Source organism: Pan paniscus, chromosome 9, assembly GCF_029289425.2.
Source record: "Pan paniscus chromosome 9, NHGRI_mPanPan1-v2.0_pri, whole genome shotgun sequence".
In the NCBI taxonomy this organism is placed as follows: Eukaryota; Metazoa; Chordata; class Mammalia; order Primates; family Hominidae; genus Pan; species Pan paniscus.
Genome location: NC_073258.2, coordinates 48,960,384 through 48,974,328, shown reverse-complemented (window position 1 = coordinate 48,974,328; position 13,945 = coordinate 48,960,384). Strand labels below are relative to the sequence as shown.

General features: G+C 39.5%; 1 protein-coding gene and 2 non-coding genes across 8 annotated transcripts in view; all 3 read left to right on the top strand.

Annotated features, from left to right (window-relative positions):
* CKAP5 (cytoskeleton associated protein 5) overlaps positions 1-13,945 on the top strand; it is a 102,551-nt gene that overhangs the window by 77,875 nt on the left and 10,731 nt on the right. For 3 of the 6 annotated variants that reach the window (XM_034932489.3, XM_034932492.3, XM_034932491.3), the window contains exons 27-37: positions 508-596; positions 2,914-3,039; positions 4,588-4,737; positions 5,039-5,242; positions 5,456-5,591; positions 6,025-6,218; positions 7,436-7,608; positions 7,845-7,868; positions 8,778-8,951; positions 9,177-9,297; positions 13,143-13,322. In XM_034932489.3, coding sequence (XP_034788380.1) covers positions 508-596; positions 2,914-3,039; positions 4,588-4,737; positions 5,039-5,242; positions 5,456-5,591; positions 6,025-6,218; positions 7,436-7,608; positions 7,845-7,868; positions 8,778-8,951; positions 9,177-9,297; positions 13,143-13,322 — 1,571 coding nt within the window. The remainder of the gene's footprint in view (positions 1-507; positions 597-2,913; positions 3,040-4,587; positions 4,738-5,038; positions 5,243-5,455; positions 5,592-6,024; positions 6,219-7,435; positions 7,609-7,844; positions 7,869-8,777; positions 8,952-9,176; positions 9,298-13,142; positions 13,323-13,945) is intronic. The other 3 variants (XM_008968128.5, XM_055093656.2, XM_055093655.2) reach the window with 1 other exon arrangement.
* On the top strand, positions 5,719-5,829 carry LOC112441296 (small nucleolar RNA SNORD67). The gene has a single exon (XR_003029233.1). It is a non-coding gene; the product is annotated as a small nucleolar RNA SNORD67 (small nucleolar RNA).
* LOC112441297 (small nucleolar RNA SNORD67) lies at positions 9,347-9,454 on the top strand. The gene has a single exon (XR_003029234.1). It is a non-coding gene; the product is annotated as a small nucleolar RNA SNORD67 (small nucleolar RNA).

The following is a 13,945-nucleotide window of genomic DNA, read 5'->3' as shown; positions in this document are numbered from 1 at the left end:
GATTTTCTTAATTAATTTCTCTCTTATGCTTAAAGAGAGATTTTGGGAGAAAAATTATTAGGAAAAAAAAATCTAAGCCAGGCACAGTGACTCACGCCTGTAATCCCAGCACTTTGGGAAGCCAAGGTGGGTGGATTGCTTGAGCCCAGGAGTTTGAGACCAGCCTGGGCAACATGGCGAAACCCTGTCTCCACAAATATTACAAAGAAAATTAGCTGGGTGTGGTGGCTTGGGCCTGTAGTCCCAGCTACTAGGGAGGCTGAGGTGGGAGAATTCATTGAGCCCAGGAGGTCAGGACTGCAGTGAGCACCGTGAAGGCACCACTGTACTCCAGCCTGGGAGACAGAGCAAAATCCTGTCTCATAAAAAAAAAAAACTAACTGAAAACATCTTATAAATTGATACATTTAAGACTGCAAGCTTCCTCGTCATCATTATATATTTAACCTGTCCAAAATAAAATGATATTAGTTAAAGTTTATAGTATATATATTTTTTTCCTCAAAGCACCTGCTGAAGATTGTATTTCCAGCAGTACAGAACCCAAACCTGATCCAAAAAAGGCCAAAGCTCCAGGATTATCCTCTAAAGCAAAGGTATGTTAACTCTGTATACTTTGATGTAGACTTGCTTTTAAATATATTTTATATACTGAGTCATTCTATTAGGAAGGATCATATTATATATAAAAGAACATCACTGCTGTTGATATTATCAAATTATTTATACAAATTTCTGTGGTTCATTTTTAATAAGGTCCTAAAACGGAGACATCCTGCTCTCAAGAGGTGCTGTCATCTTCCTTTCATGTAGATTTTCGGGGAAAGATTTACTTTATTGAAAGAAGAAAGGGCCGGGCGCAGTGGCTCACGCCTGTAATCCCAGCACTTTGGGAGGCCGAGGCAGGCGGATCACCTGACTTCAGGAGTTCGAGACCAGCCTGGCCAACATAGCGAAACCCTGTCTCTCTTAAAAATACAAAAATTAGTTGGGCATGGTGGCACACCTGTAATCCCAGCTACTTGGGAAGTTGAGGCAGGAGAATCGCTTGAACCCAGGAGGCAGAGGTTGCAGTGAGCCAATATCTCGCCATTGCACTCCAGCCTGGATGACAGAGCGAGACTCAGGAAAAAAAAAAAAAAGGAGAAAGAAAGCATTTGTAGCTCTGGCATAATAAACACTTTAGGCTGATTTGGATTTAAGAAAAGGAAGTTAAATCAACCTCCTTCAAATTTGGCACTGTTGTCATCATATTAGAAGATGTTTCGGTTAGTCTGCAGGGAAATATCTTTTGTCCCAGTGGGATTTATTTTGATGCATCAGCAATTCTTTCAATATTCACGGAGAGTTGGACAGTTTAAAGCAGTGTGTTCAAATGTTCAACTTTATCCTCTGGGTGATTTTTTCATTTAATTAAGTTTTTAAATCACAGTAAATTGTCATTATCTCTATCAAGATTGAGATTAATAAACATATTCAGAGTGTTAATTATGTAATACTTACAAAAGGAAAATTGCAAAACTGCAATGGGTAGTGAATCTAATAGTAAGTCTAAATAGAGAATTATTTAATTTACTTCCTGTAATTGATGAAAAAATATAGAGAACGTTTTTTAACCAGTACATGTATTATTACACCCCCATTTTGGAGTACACACTCTAGGGCCTTTCTTCTAAATATTACAATTAACCATTTTTCTTCCCTATGCTCAGGCCCTTTAACTCCTCAGTGAATTAATTTAAATGGGTAATTATCTTCAACTATCCAATGACGTTGTTCTTTTCCTGTCTGCCTGTCCTCATCCCAAATTTAACAAGTGCTTATTTTAGTTTTGATCACGAGTGTTTTGCAGTATTTTTGACTCCGTTCTTAATGCCATATTTTTTTCCCAATCTTTTTAAACTTACGAAGCAGTTTCATATAAATGATCTCATATTTGTTTGGTCTGAATGACTTTAGTGTTTATACTAGAAAGAAATTCTGGCCAACTAGAAATAGTGGCCATGCTACATTTATAATAATAATGATTCCAGTAATGAAATTTGAATTTTAACTTAAATATATGTACTATTGCTTACTATTTTCTTTCTATCTGATATGAAGATTTTAAATCTTGGATTATTTTTTAAAACCACTTTAGTGACTTAAGTATTTAAAGCATTTCTTGTAACTTTCTCTAGAAGCAAGTTCAAAAGGTCTTCAGTTACACTGTTATGATAAGAGATACATTTAAATATCAATGGAAAGAAACAGAAAAGCTTTCAAACTAAGTGTTTGGAAATGTGTAAATGCCATTCAAGATGTCATTAATGGCTGAGGTGGGTGGATCACTTGAGGTCAGGAGCTCGAGACCAGCCTGGACAACATGGTGAAACCCTGTCTCTACTAAAAATACAAAAATTAGCCAGGGATGGTGGTGGGCGCCTGTGGTCCCACCTACTGAGGAGGCTGAGTCAGGAGAATCACTTGAACCTAGGAGGTGGAGATTGCAGTGAGCTGAGATCACGCCACTGCACTCCAGCCTGGGCGACAGAGTGAGACTCCATCTCAAAAACAAAACAAAACAAAAAGATGTCATTAATATGGAAAGCTATAAATAGTGTTGAAGATTTCAAGAAAACAAAAACAAAAAGTTTGTAACCTAGACTAATGATCAGTAATAGCAGTTTTTCCAACTACATAACATGCCAGTCCAAGAACTAACCAACAGTTACTTAAGAATATTCTCAGAAAAATTTCTAGAGAACCTGTTCAAAAACATATACAAGATTCTGTGACGCATGTTTTTTTCATGTGAAATATCATGTAGAAAGATATCTCTGTTTTCTACAGTGCCCTTTTACTGGGCAGCAGCATCATATTCTTAAGGAGAAGTGGCCAAGCTAATCAGTATTCCCTGAACCTTGGTTGTAGAGTGCACAAGGGAAGAAGATGCCAAGCAAAACCAGCTTAAAGGAGGATGAAGACAAATCCGGGCCTATTTTTATTGTTGTTCCAAATGGAAAAGAGCAAAGGATGAAAGATGAAAAAGGATTGAAGGTAAGGAAGGATTAAGAATCGTCAGGAGATTTTTGCTTGTATTGTTATTCAAGAATAGTTTTGCTGTCTGAATTCATGTTATTGTTTAATATCTAGGAATTAAGTGTTTCTTTTGCTTATAAATTATATTATTTAGTTTATGGGAGCATTAATTCCTACAAAAGAAACTATAGAATAGAGTTATTGCCTATTTTTCCCTGTAAATAGAAATAAATGATTTAGTAGCTTTTTTGGTATCTTCATTTTTAAAATCAAAGAATGGAATGTATTCATTGATTTTTTTTTTTTAATTAATTGGATGTATAAGCTTCTTCATTAATCCTTCTTTTTAAGACCTTACAAGGCAGATTTTGTGACTGTATAAATGGCTAGTTCAGTCATTTCTCTTATGTTACTTTGATTTCATTAGATACTTAAATTTGTTTTCATAATACATAATCTTTTTTAAAAATTATATGCAGTACAGAAAGTGCAAAGTATAGTTAAGAAAAGCATGTCTCTGTTCCAGTATCCCTCCACAGGGAGGATATTAGTATCCTCCTCATTTTTTCAATGTATTACTCCAGAAATATTTTATACCTGTACTATCATATGTATATTTTTATATAGCCCTCCTTTTATACAGATGGCATATACAGACATGCCATACTGTTTGTTCTGTATCTCACTATTTTCTTTTAATGATGTTTGAAATATCTGAAAGATCATTCGTATCTGTGTATATATGTGTGTATCACTGTTTGTATTGGTGCATTGTATGTATGTACCTTTCTTTATCCTTCGCCCACTATGTTGGACATTTAGGTTGTTTCTGGTCTTTCACTATTACAAACACTGCCGCTGTGAATATCTTTGAATATAGGTCTTTGTACACATATGTGAGTGTATCTGTATTAAACTCCTAGAATGATGATATGCATAATTTTGATAGATATTTCAAATTTTCTCTCTATCAAAGATGTGGCAGCAGTGTCCACCATGTTATATAGTTATATGTAGGATTGATTTTTTTTTTTTTTCTTTAGTAAGAATTGCAAGGCCAGGCACAGTGGCTCATGCCTGTCATCCCAACAATTTGGGAGGCAGAGGCAGGCAAATTGCCTGAGCCCAGGAATTCAAAACCAGCCTGGACAACATATTGAGACTTCATCTCTACAAAAAAATTTTTTAATTAGCTGGGCATAGTGGTGCATGTCTGTAGTCCCAGCTACTTGGGGGGCTAAGGCAGAAGAATCACTTGAGCCTGGGAGGTTAATGCTACAGTGATCTATGATCATGCCACTGCACTCTGCCATGCCCAGGCAACAGGTGAGACTCTGTCTCAAAAACAAAGAATTCTAAAAATTTTTATTCCTAGAAGATTTTCAGAGTTGTTAAGCTTCAAGAAGTATGACACCTTGAAATTTGCATTCATATTTAATTACAAATGAATATTATTGAATTTTTAAATATTTTATTAAATTGTTCCTGCAGCTGCATTATATAAGGCTCTCTACCTCATTTCAGTTGAACACCCTGTAGCCCCTTTTCACTGTTTGTTTTTTCCAGGTGCTAAAGTGGAATTTTACTACCCCACGGGATGAATACATTGAGCAACTAAAGACTCAAATGTCTAGCTGTGTGGCTAAATGGTTACAAGATGAGATGTTTCACTCAGACTTTCAGCATCATAACAAAGCCCTTGCTGTTATGGTTGATGTAAGTCTGCAATAGATAAATATACATGTATTTCAGACATGTAAAAATACCGAGCCCTATGAAATAATCTGAAGTTTGCATGACTTGGAAGTAGAATATACTATGTTCTCTATTTTTAGAGCTGTCTTGTTATTTGGTAGAATAAATGAATGTGCGTGTATATTTTTTAGGTCTTAATTGAAGGCTTAAAAATCTGTCATTTTCTTTTTGGGCTCCAATAAAATTTAAAAGACACTTGCCTAGTAGAATTAAGATTTTGATTATTCTTATTTGTGGGAGTTTTGTTTTGTTTTATTTTAAGCACTTGGAGAGTGAAAAAGAAGGAGTTATTGGTTGCCTGGATCTTATCTTAAAGTGGCTTACCCTGAGGTTTTTTGACACCAATACAAGCGTCCTGATGAAAGCACTAGAATATTTAAAATTGCTCTTCACCTTGCTAAGTGAAGAAGAATATCATCTTACTGAGAATGAAGCATCTTCCTTCATCCCCTATCTTGTCGTCAAGGTAATGTGGTGTTCTCTCTCTGGGAGACTGCTTAAGTTCCCAGCTGACCTCAGTTTCTGTACTTTTATTTCCTCTCCCTTTTTTACTGATTATATCACGGTACCTTCCCTACTTATCCCTATTTCCCTATTCTTTCAAAACATAGTAATGCATGGGAGAATCATTGCTACTTAGGAAATGCCTCACTTAATCATTATTTTCCTTATTGACTAGGTTGGAGAACCAAAGGATGTCATTCGTAAAGATGTTCGTGCCATCCTGAACCGGATGTGCCTTGTCTACCCAGCTAGCAAGATGTTTCCCTTTATCATGGAAGGAACCAAATCCAAAAACTCTAAGCAGAGAGCAGGTGAAGCAAACAGTTTAAACTGAGATGTGAATCTCTGCAGCAGTAGCCTATAGAAGAAATAGTTTATAGATGAACAAATAAATTTCTCCAGTGCCTGTGTAGTTGATTCCAACCTCCTGATTTAGACTGTGAGAGTGATGAGTTGCACACTGGTGGAGCCATGGTATCAGGTGATACAGGCACCACTCAGTATCACCCTGGTGACAAAATCAAGTGCACAGGGGCCATCTGACTCACAGGCATCTCTTCCTTTCAGGAGCACTTGCTGAAATACCATTTTTTCGCTGATAAAAGGCAGTAAACAAAAAATCCTAGGCAGAGCCAGAGTAAGGTTTTAGTCCTTCATATATGCCAAGGGAAATTTCTCTAGTAAGGATAAGTCTCTGTCCCAAATATGTGTTGTCTCATTAATCTAGCCTTTCTCCCCCATCAGAGTGCCTGGAAGAGCTGGGATGTCTGGTTGAGTCCTATGGCATGAATGTTTGCCAACCAACCCCAGGAAAAGCCTTAAAGGAAATAGCTGTTCACATAGGAGACCGTGACAATGCTGTACGCAATGCTGCACTCAACACCATTGTAACGGTGTACAATGTACATGGGGATCAGGTGTTCAAACTGATTGGAAATGTGAGTGACTTCTCTGAACACTGTCAGCATGTCGTGAAAAGAATTGCAAGATCTCCTAGGTGTTAGGTTTCCTGTCCTCTCAACTGTAGCTAAGTTTTTACTACTTTTTAGTCAACTCAACCTATCAATGTGTCCTAGAATCCAGATAGACCCTTGAGGTGTCTCTGATTAGGCTGTTTTAATGGAAATCAAGTTTTCTTTTCTGAGCATTCTATTCATAGCAAATTTGCTTTAGAAATGAGTGCTATTTTTGAATCAAGAAATCTGAGCTAGTCCCGGGTTTAAATTCTGCCTGGCAGTCTGCTCTGTAATTTTTACTGCATCGAGTTTTTGGTTAAAAAGTGCTTATTTGTGTATAGTGTGGATGCTAGTATCTGTCAGATCACATCTTGCACTACAGCCGTGAGCCAGTTTTCCACTCACATTAGGTCCTGCCTCTGACCTCTTATTTCGTTTGAGTGAGTCTGGACCTCCATCTTCAGTTACCTCATAGTGTCACCATGTATTTACACTGGGTTTAAATATGTTTACTTACATTTTCTAATTAAATTCTCACTACTACCCAGTGAAGAATATAAAGCAGTTGGGAATTTTACAGATGACCAAAAATGAAGTTTCTTGCCCATAGTCACACAGCTAGATAGTGGTGACAAAACAAAAAATGAGGAAGCTTCATTTAATTTTTGACCTTTTTACTTGTAGTTACTAATTGGCTTTCTTTTTTTTATCTTTTTTTTTTTTTTTTTTTTTTTTGAGACAGGGTCTTGCTCTGTCACCTAGGTTGGAGTGCAGTGGTGTGATCATGGTTCACCGCAGCCTCGACCTCCCAGGCTCAAGTGATCCTCTGACTTCAGCCTCCTGAGTAGCAAGGACTACAGGCGCGTGCCACCACACCCAGCTTATTTTTATACTTTATGTATAGATGGGGTTTCACCATGTTGCCCAAGCTGGTGTCAAACTCCTGGGCTCAAGTGATCCTCCTGCTTTGGCCTCCCAAAGTGCTGGGATTACAAGCATGAGCCACTGTGCCCAGCCCCTCTCCTTCTTTCATATCTCCTCTTCCTATAGCAGCTAGGCAGGTATTAACAGTAGTTGATTTTGAAATGTGGTGCTTTGAAAGTAAACATGTCCTAACATAGAAGGTTCTATTTGTTTTAATATGAAAATAGATATTATTGTGTTATCCAGTTAGGTTTCTAAATTTGGCCTCTTTACAGCTTTCTGAAAAGGATATGAGCATGCTCGAGGAGAGGATTAAGCGGTCAGCAAAGAGACCCTCTGCTGCACCAATAAAACAGGTGGAAGAGAAACCTCAGCGTGCACAGAACATAAGCTCCAATGCCAACATGTTACGCAAGGGACCAGCTGAGGACATGTCTTCCAAACTCAAGTATGTAGATAGAGATACTTGTCTGAGAGCATCTCCATGGCCTTTGCCTTGTGTGCTCACAGCCTGTCCTGTAACATAATCTTGAGTTCTTGTAGCCATTATCATGCATGACAGAGTGTCTGGGTAAATGTATTGTAACCAAATGTTTGATTCTTCAGTCTTCATTGTCTTTGTCTTTGTCTCAAAACCACTTCTAAATGGTCTTGTGCCTTCTTTCACTGCTTTTCCGTGGACAGAATTATGTATCGCACTTATAGGATGTAAGTACTGCCTGCTAATTTCTCATTAGCAGGGCTCTTATATCTTTCTAACTTCTGACTTGGATTCATCCCCTCTGGAGGGTGACTAGCTTAGAGTTTATAATCAGGGTAGAGGGTGTCCATAAGTACCCCATGAATCAAGTCTTCCACAAAAGTTCAATGTCATGTGGCTAAAATACTGATTCACTTTCTTCTTTGTGTTATACTTGGTTGTGCTTAGTTTCCTATTCTTGAGATAAGGCTAAATAAAATACATGCAACCCAAAATTGGCTTAGGGACTCAAAATACTGCCTCCTAAGCAAGACAGCTCTATTTTGGGTTGTGTCATGAGTATAATTTTAACGAACTTGAATTTGGAAACTTTGAATCCCTATTTCTTGGATGTAAAGCTGGCCCTGACCTGTCAAGAGTGAATATTCTAAAAAGGGGTGACTGGTGGTCTCACAAAGTATAAAATGTGCTGAACACGGCATGGAATGGTACTTACGATTAGCAAAATTAAAGCACTGGTTAATTTGGTGGAAAAGAACCAGCCAGTCTAGATTTTTCTTATATATTTGCCCATAAGTAGTGAACTTTGAGTCAATACAAATATATTTTATTGTTTTCTGCCCCTTCAGGAATAGAAGTACAAGGTTTGTTGGTTTTAGTGAACTAGAACAAATACTTACAACTTGGCAGGTAATGTAAGTACAAATTAAAGTTATCTGCCCTCTTAGGATATTCATGAACCAATGTTGTTACCTATTAAAGGCACTTGCTTAGACTCAGGGACTTAAATCATTCAGGGGGGCTGAAACCAGAAGTTGAACATCTGTCCTGAAGCTTTGGGGCAACTGATAGTGCTACTCTTGCCCTTTGGTTAAGAAGTCTCTTTTAGTTCAGGAGCCTCCTTTTGCTTCCCTTAGCCAAGCCCGAAGCATGAGTGGGCATCCTGAGGCAGCCCAGATGGTCCGCCGAGAATTCCAGCTGGATCTAGATGAGATTGAGAATGACAATGGTACAGTCCGATGTGAAATGCCAGAACTTGTTCAGCACAAACTGGATGACATTTTTGAGCCAGTCCTTATTCCTGAACCCAAGTGAGTTAAACTCTTTCATTTAAATATGAGCAGTTCATGATGATCAGACGGCCTACGTGAAATGTGCCCTTTGTAATGTGCAGTTAAAACTTTTTAGAACTGATTATTTTTTGAATGATAGCAGTTGTTAACTAAGACCTGGACCTAGTGGAGAATTGTATAACTCCAACTGACTGGGATGTCTTGTAATAGAGGTTGAAGTTTTCTCTTTGTTCTGCTATCTAGGATCCGGGCTGTTTCTCCACACTTCGATGACATGCACAGTAATACAGCATCCACAATCAATTTCATTATCTCCCAAGTAGCCAGTGGTGATATCAGCACAAGTATCCAAGCTCTGACGCAGGTAATGGGTGTGCTCCCGTGACAGGGATTCCATTGGTGGACATAGAGGCTATAAATGTGATGAATTGCACACTCGCAGAGTCATAGCATTAGGGGATGCAGGCAGTGTTTCATACTTTCCCGAGGAAAGAAATGCACAGGTGCCACTCAGTCATCACTTGCCTCAGAGGATGTGACTCTAATAGAGCCTTATTATTTTTTTTTTTTCCTCTTTTGAGACCAGGTCTCACTATGTTGTCCAGGCTGGAGTACAGTGGCTATTCACAGGCACTATCATAGCACACTGCAGCCCCAAACTCCTGGGCTCAAGTAATCCTCCTCTCTCAGCTTCCTGAGTAGCTGGGACAACAGGCTTGCATCACTGCACCTAGCTAAGCCTTGCATTTTTTATAATTGCATTGATTCACCAGAGGCTAGAGATAAAACAGCAGCTAACAAGTAAGGACCAACTCTCATGGAACTTATTTAGATTTTAGTGGACAGAGACAAGTAAACAAGAAAATATCACACAGTTGTAACAACTGTGTAAATATAACTTAAATGGGGTAATGACGGAAAGGAACTGAGTAGATACTTAGACTGGGTGATCAGGAAAACTCTGATATCCTTGGGGCTTAGAGTATGCCAAGGAGAGGAAAGAGCTAGTAGTCAAAGGCCTTAGGGCAGAAATGAGCTTGAAGTTCAAGGAAATAAGAGAACGTTCATGTGCCTGGAGCATAGTGTTAAAGGGGGACAATGATACAGAACGAGATTTGAGAGGCAGACAGTGATCATGTCATGTTGGGCTTTAAAAGCACCAGGGTGAGTTGTTTGGATTTTATTTCAATTATGATGGGAAACCATTAGAAATTTTTTAAAAGAGAAGTCATGGGTGGGTATGGTGGCTCCTGCCTGGAGTCCCAGCTGCTCAGGAGGCTGAGGCAGGAAGATTGCTTGAGCCTGGGAGGTTGAGGCTGCAGTGAGCTGTGATTGCACCACTATACTCCAGCCTGGGTGACAGAGTGAGACCATGTCTCAAAAAAAAAAAAAAAAAAATAGGCCAGGTGTGGTGGCTCACACCTGTAATCCCAGCACTTTGGGAGGCCAAGGTGGGTGGATCACGAGGTCAGGAGTTCGAGACCAGCCTGGCCAATATGGTGAAACCCCGTCTCTACTAAAAATACAAAAATTAGCTGGGCATGGTGGCGCACGCCTATAGTCCCAGCTGCTCAGGAGGCTGAGGCAGGAGAATCACTTTAACCCAGGAGGCGGAGGTTGCAGTGAGCCGAAATCGTGCCAGTGTACCCCAGCCTGGGTGACAGAGCGAGACTCCATCTCCAAAAAATAAACAAATAAATAAATAAAATTTAAAAAATAAAAAATAAAACAACCCAAAGTGAATCAACAACGTGACAAAATGAAAATTTTTTTGTAATTTTTTTTTTTTTTTTTTGAGTTGGAGTCTCGCCGTTGCCAAGTCTGGAGTGCAGTGGGGCGATTTCAGCTCACTGCAGCCTCTGCCTCCTGGGTTCAAGCAATTCTCCTGCCTCGGCCTCCCTAGCAGCTGGGATTACAGGCACCCACCACCACGCCCAGCTAATTTTTGTGTTTTTAGTAGAGACAGGGTTTCACCACGTTGACCAGGCTGGTCTTGAACTCCCAACCTCAGGTGATCCACCTGCCTCGGCCTCCCAAAGTGCTGGGATTACAGGCGTAAGCCACTGCATCAGGGTGATAAAAGGAAATTATGTGCTACACTGATAGGATCCAGTGACAGTTCCACATCACTTTGCTGATAATTCTAATGTTGCATAACCTGAATCATGGGAAACATCAGAGAAATACAAATTAAGGACATTTTATAAAGATTCAAGGTCAAAGCTGGGTGCTGTGGCTCACACCTATAATCCCAGCACTTTGGGAGGCCGAGGTGGGCAGATCACCTGAGGTCAGGGGTTCGAGACCAGCCTGACCAACATGGAGAAACCCTGTCTCTACTAAAAATACAAAAAAAATATAGCCGGGCATAGTGGCACATGCCTGTAATCCCAGCTACTCCAGAGGCTGAGGCAGGAGGATAGCTTGAACCCGGGAGGTGGAGGTTGCTATGAGCCAAGATTGTGCCATTGCACTCCAGCCTGGGCAACAAGAATGAAACTTCGTCTCAAAAAAAAAAAAAAGATTCAAGGTCCATCAAGTCAAGGAAACACTGAAGAACTGTCCTACACTATAAAGAGACTGAGAGACATGACAGGTAAATGCAGTGCATGATTCTAGACTGGTCTTTTGCTTTAAAGGACATAATTGAGGTTATTAGAGAAAATGGAATGGGGTCTGAGGATTAGATGGTAGTAACATCAGTGTTAATTTCTTGATGTTGGTGGTTTTATTGTACTTATGAAGGAGAATGTCCTTGTTGTTAATAAGTATATCCTAAAGTATCAGGGTATGGAACGTCAGATTGACAACTTACTCTTAAATGATTCAGGATAAAAGAGTTCCTTTACTACCCTTTCAACGTTTCTGTAATGTACTTTTTTCTTCACCTTTGCAGGTTTTTTGTTTGTATTAATTGTGGAAGAAATTACTCTGGCTGCTCTAGAGATAAGATTATATGCATGGCAAGAGTGAATTCCAGCAATTCTTTTAGGAAGTTGTGGCCAAAATTTATATGAAAGATATTATGTGCCACTAGGATGATAATGGTGAAGAGGAAGGAAGTCATGGTTTCAGGGTTTCTTTTGGAAGTAGAATCCACAGAACTTGCTAATAGATTAGATATAAACAATGCCTTATTATCATTAGTGACAACCAGTGTACTGCAACAGAACACTGGACCAGTATGTGAGAAAGCTGAGTTTTTGAGTTTGGACCAGTAGTCTGATCTTTCTGAGCCTCACTTTTCATCTGTTAAATGGAGATCTTAATATCAGCCCTGTCTGAAGAGTCTAAAAAGCACTCTTTTTAATAAATTGAACATTTAAACATAAGTATTTTTGTTTTGTTTCTGAGACGGAATCTCGCTCTGTCACCCAGGCTGGAGTTCAGTGTCGTGATCTCGGTTCACTGCATCCTCCGCCTCCTGGGTTCAAGCAATTCTCCTGCCTCAGCCTCCCGAGTAGCTGAGATTACAGGTGCCTACCACCATGCCAGGCTAATTTTTCTATTTTTGGTAGAGATGGGGTTTCACCATGTTGGCCAGGCTGGTCTCCTACTCCTGACCTCAAGTGGCTCACCTACCTTGGCCTCCCAAAGTGTGATTACAGATGTGAGCCACTGTGCCCAGCCAAACATAAGGATTATTATTCCCTGAACTAGACAATGAGCCTCTTAGAATCGAACCTGTGACTAATGTATCTAGTATCTTGCTCAGTAAATATTTGCTGAATGACTGAATCCCTAAGGACTAGTTATTTATATTTAAATGGGGCCAGGCGCGGTGGCTCACGCCTGTAATCCCAGCACTTTGGGAAGCCAAGGTGGGTGGATCACGAGGTCAAGAGTTCGAGACCAGCCTCGCCAACATGGTGAAACCCCGTCTCTACTTAAAATACAAAAATTGGCGTGGTGGCAGGCGCCTGTAATCCTAGCTACTCAGGAGGCTGAGGCAGGAGAATCACTTGAAACCGGAAGGTGGAGGTTGCAGTGAGCCAAGATCGTGCCACTGCACTCCAGCCTGGGTGAAAGCAAAATTCTGTCTCAAAATAATAAATGAATAAAATAAATAAGTAAATGGGCTTTTTTTTAAGGTAAGACTTTAGAAGTACTTTGCTAATAAATATTCTTACAGAGAAGTTTCATATAGTGTCTTCCGCTATTTTAGAAGTATGAAGCTTGGAAAATATATCTTGAAATTTTTGTTATCAGATCGATGAGGTCCTGAGACAGGAAGACAAAGCTGAAGCCATGTCCGGCCATATTGATCAGTTTCTGATAGCCACTTTTATGCAGCTAAGACTCATCTACAACACACACATGGCAGATGAGAAATTGGAGAAGGACGAGATCATCAAGTTGTATAGCTGTATCATTGGCAACATGATTTCGGTAAGGGCACCTCTGCAGAATTTCAGCTTCCCATCAATCTCTCAGCCTACAGAGGTTCAAAAGCCAGAGTCCATGCAGATGTTGCAGTGAGTCCTGTGTCACTTGGTAGAATTTTACATGCATTGTATATAGCAAGCTACTGATGGCTTCCATTGGATGTTTGGCTACACTCCATCCCACCTTACTGTTAGGATATAAAGTAACATGCTTACAGACTACCTAGCTTCTTCCGGCCAGTTTCTTCATCAGGCATGGTAGGCCATAGCTGCCTTTCCACAGATAAGTATGGTTATATTAAAAATGCTAATTAGCCTGGTTTGATCAGTATACATTGTATACGTGTGTTGAAATACCACTCTGTATTCCATAAATTTGTACAATTATTACATGTCAACTAAAAAGGGAAAAAATTTGTCAATGTTTTACCTGTAGAGCAGATTATAAGGATAATGAAGACATTCTCACTCAGATTTCAATATTCTTTCTTAAACTGGGGCTAAAAGGGTGGACTTAATGACACCAACTAGCCAGAAATTACAAATTTGGCATAACAATAAATAATTTCACATGTAAAAACAAATACTTTGGCCAGGCACAGTGGCTCACACTTATAATCTCAGCAC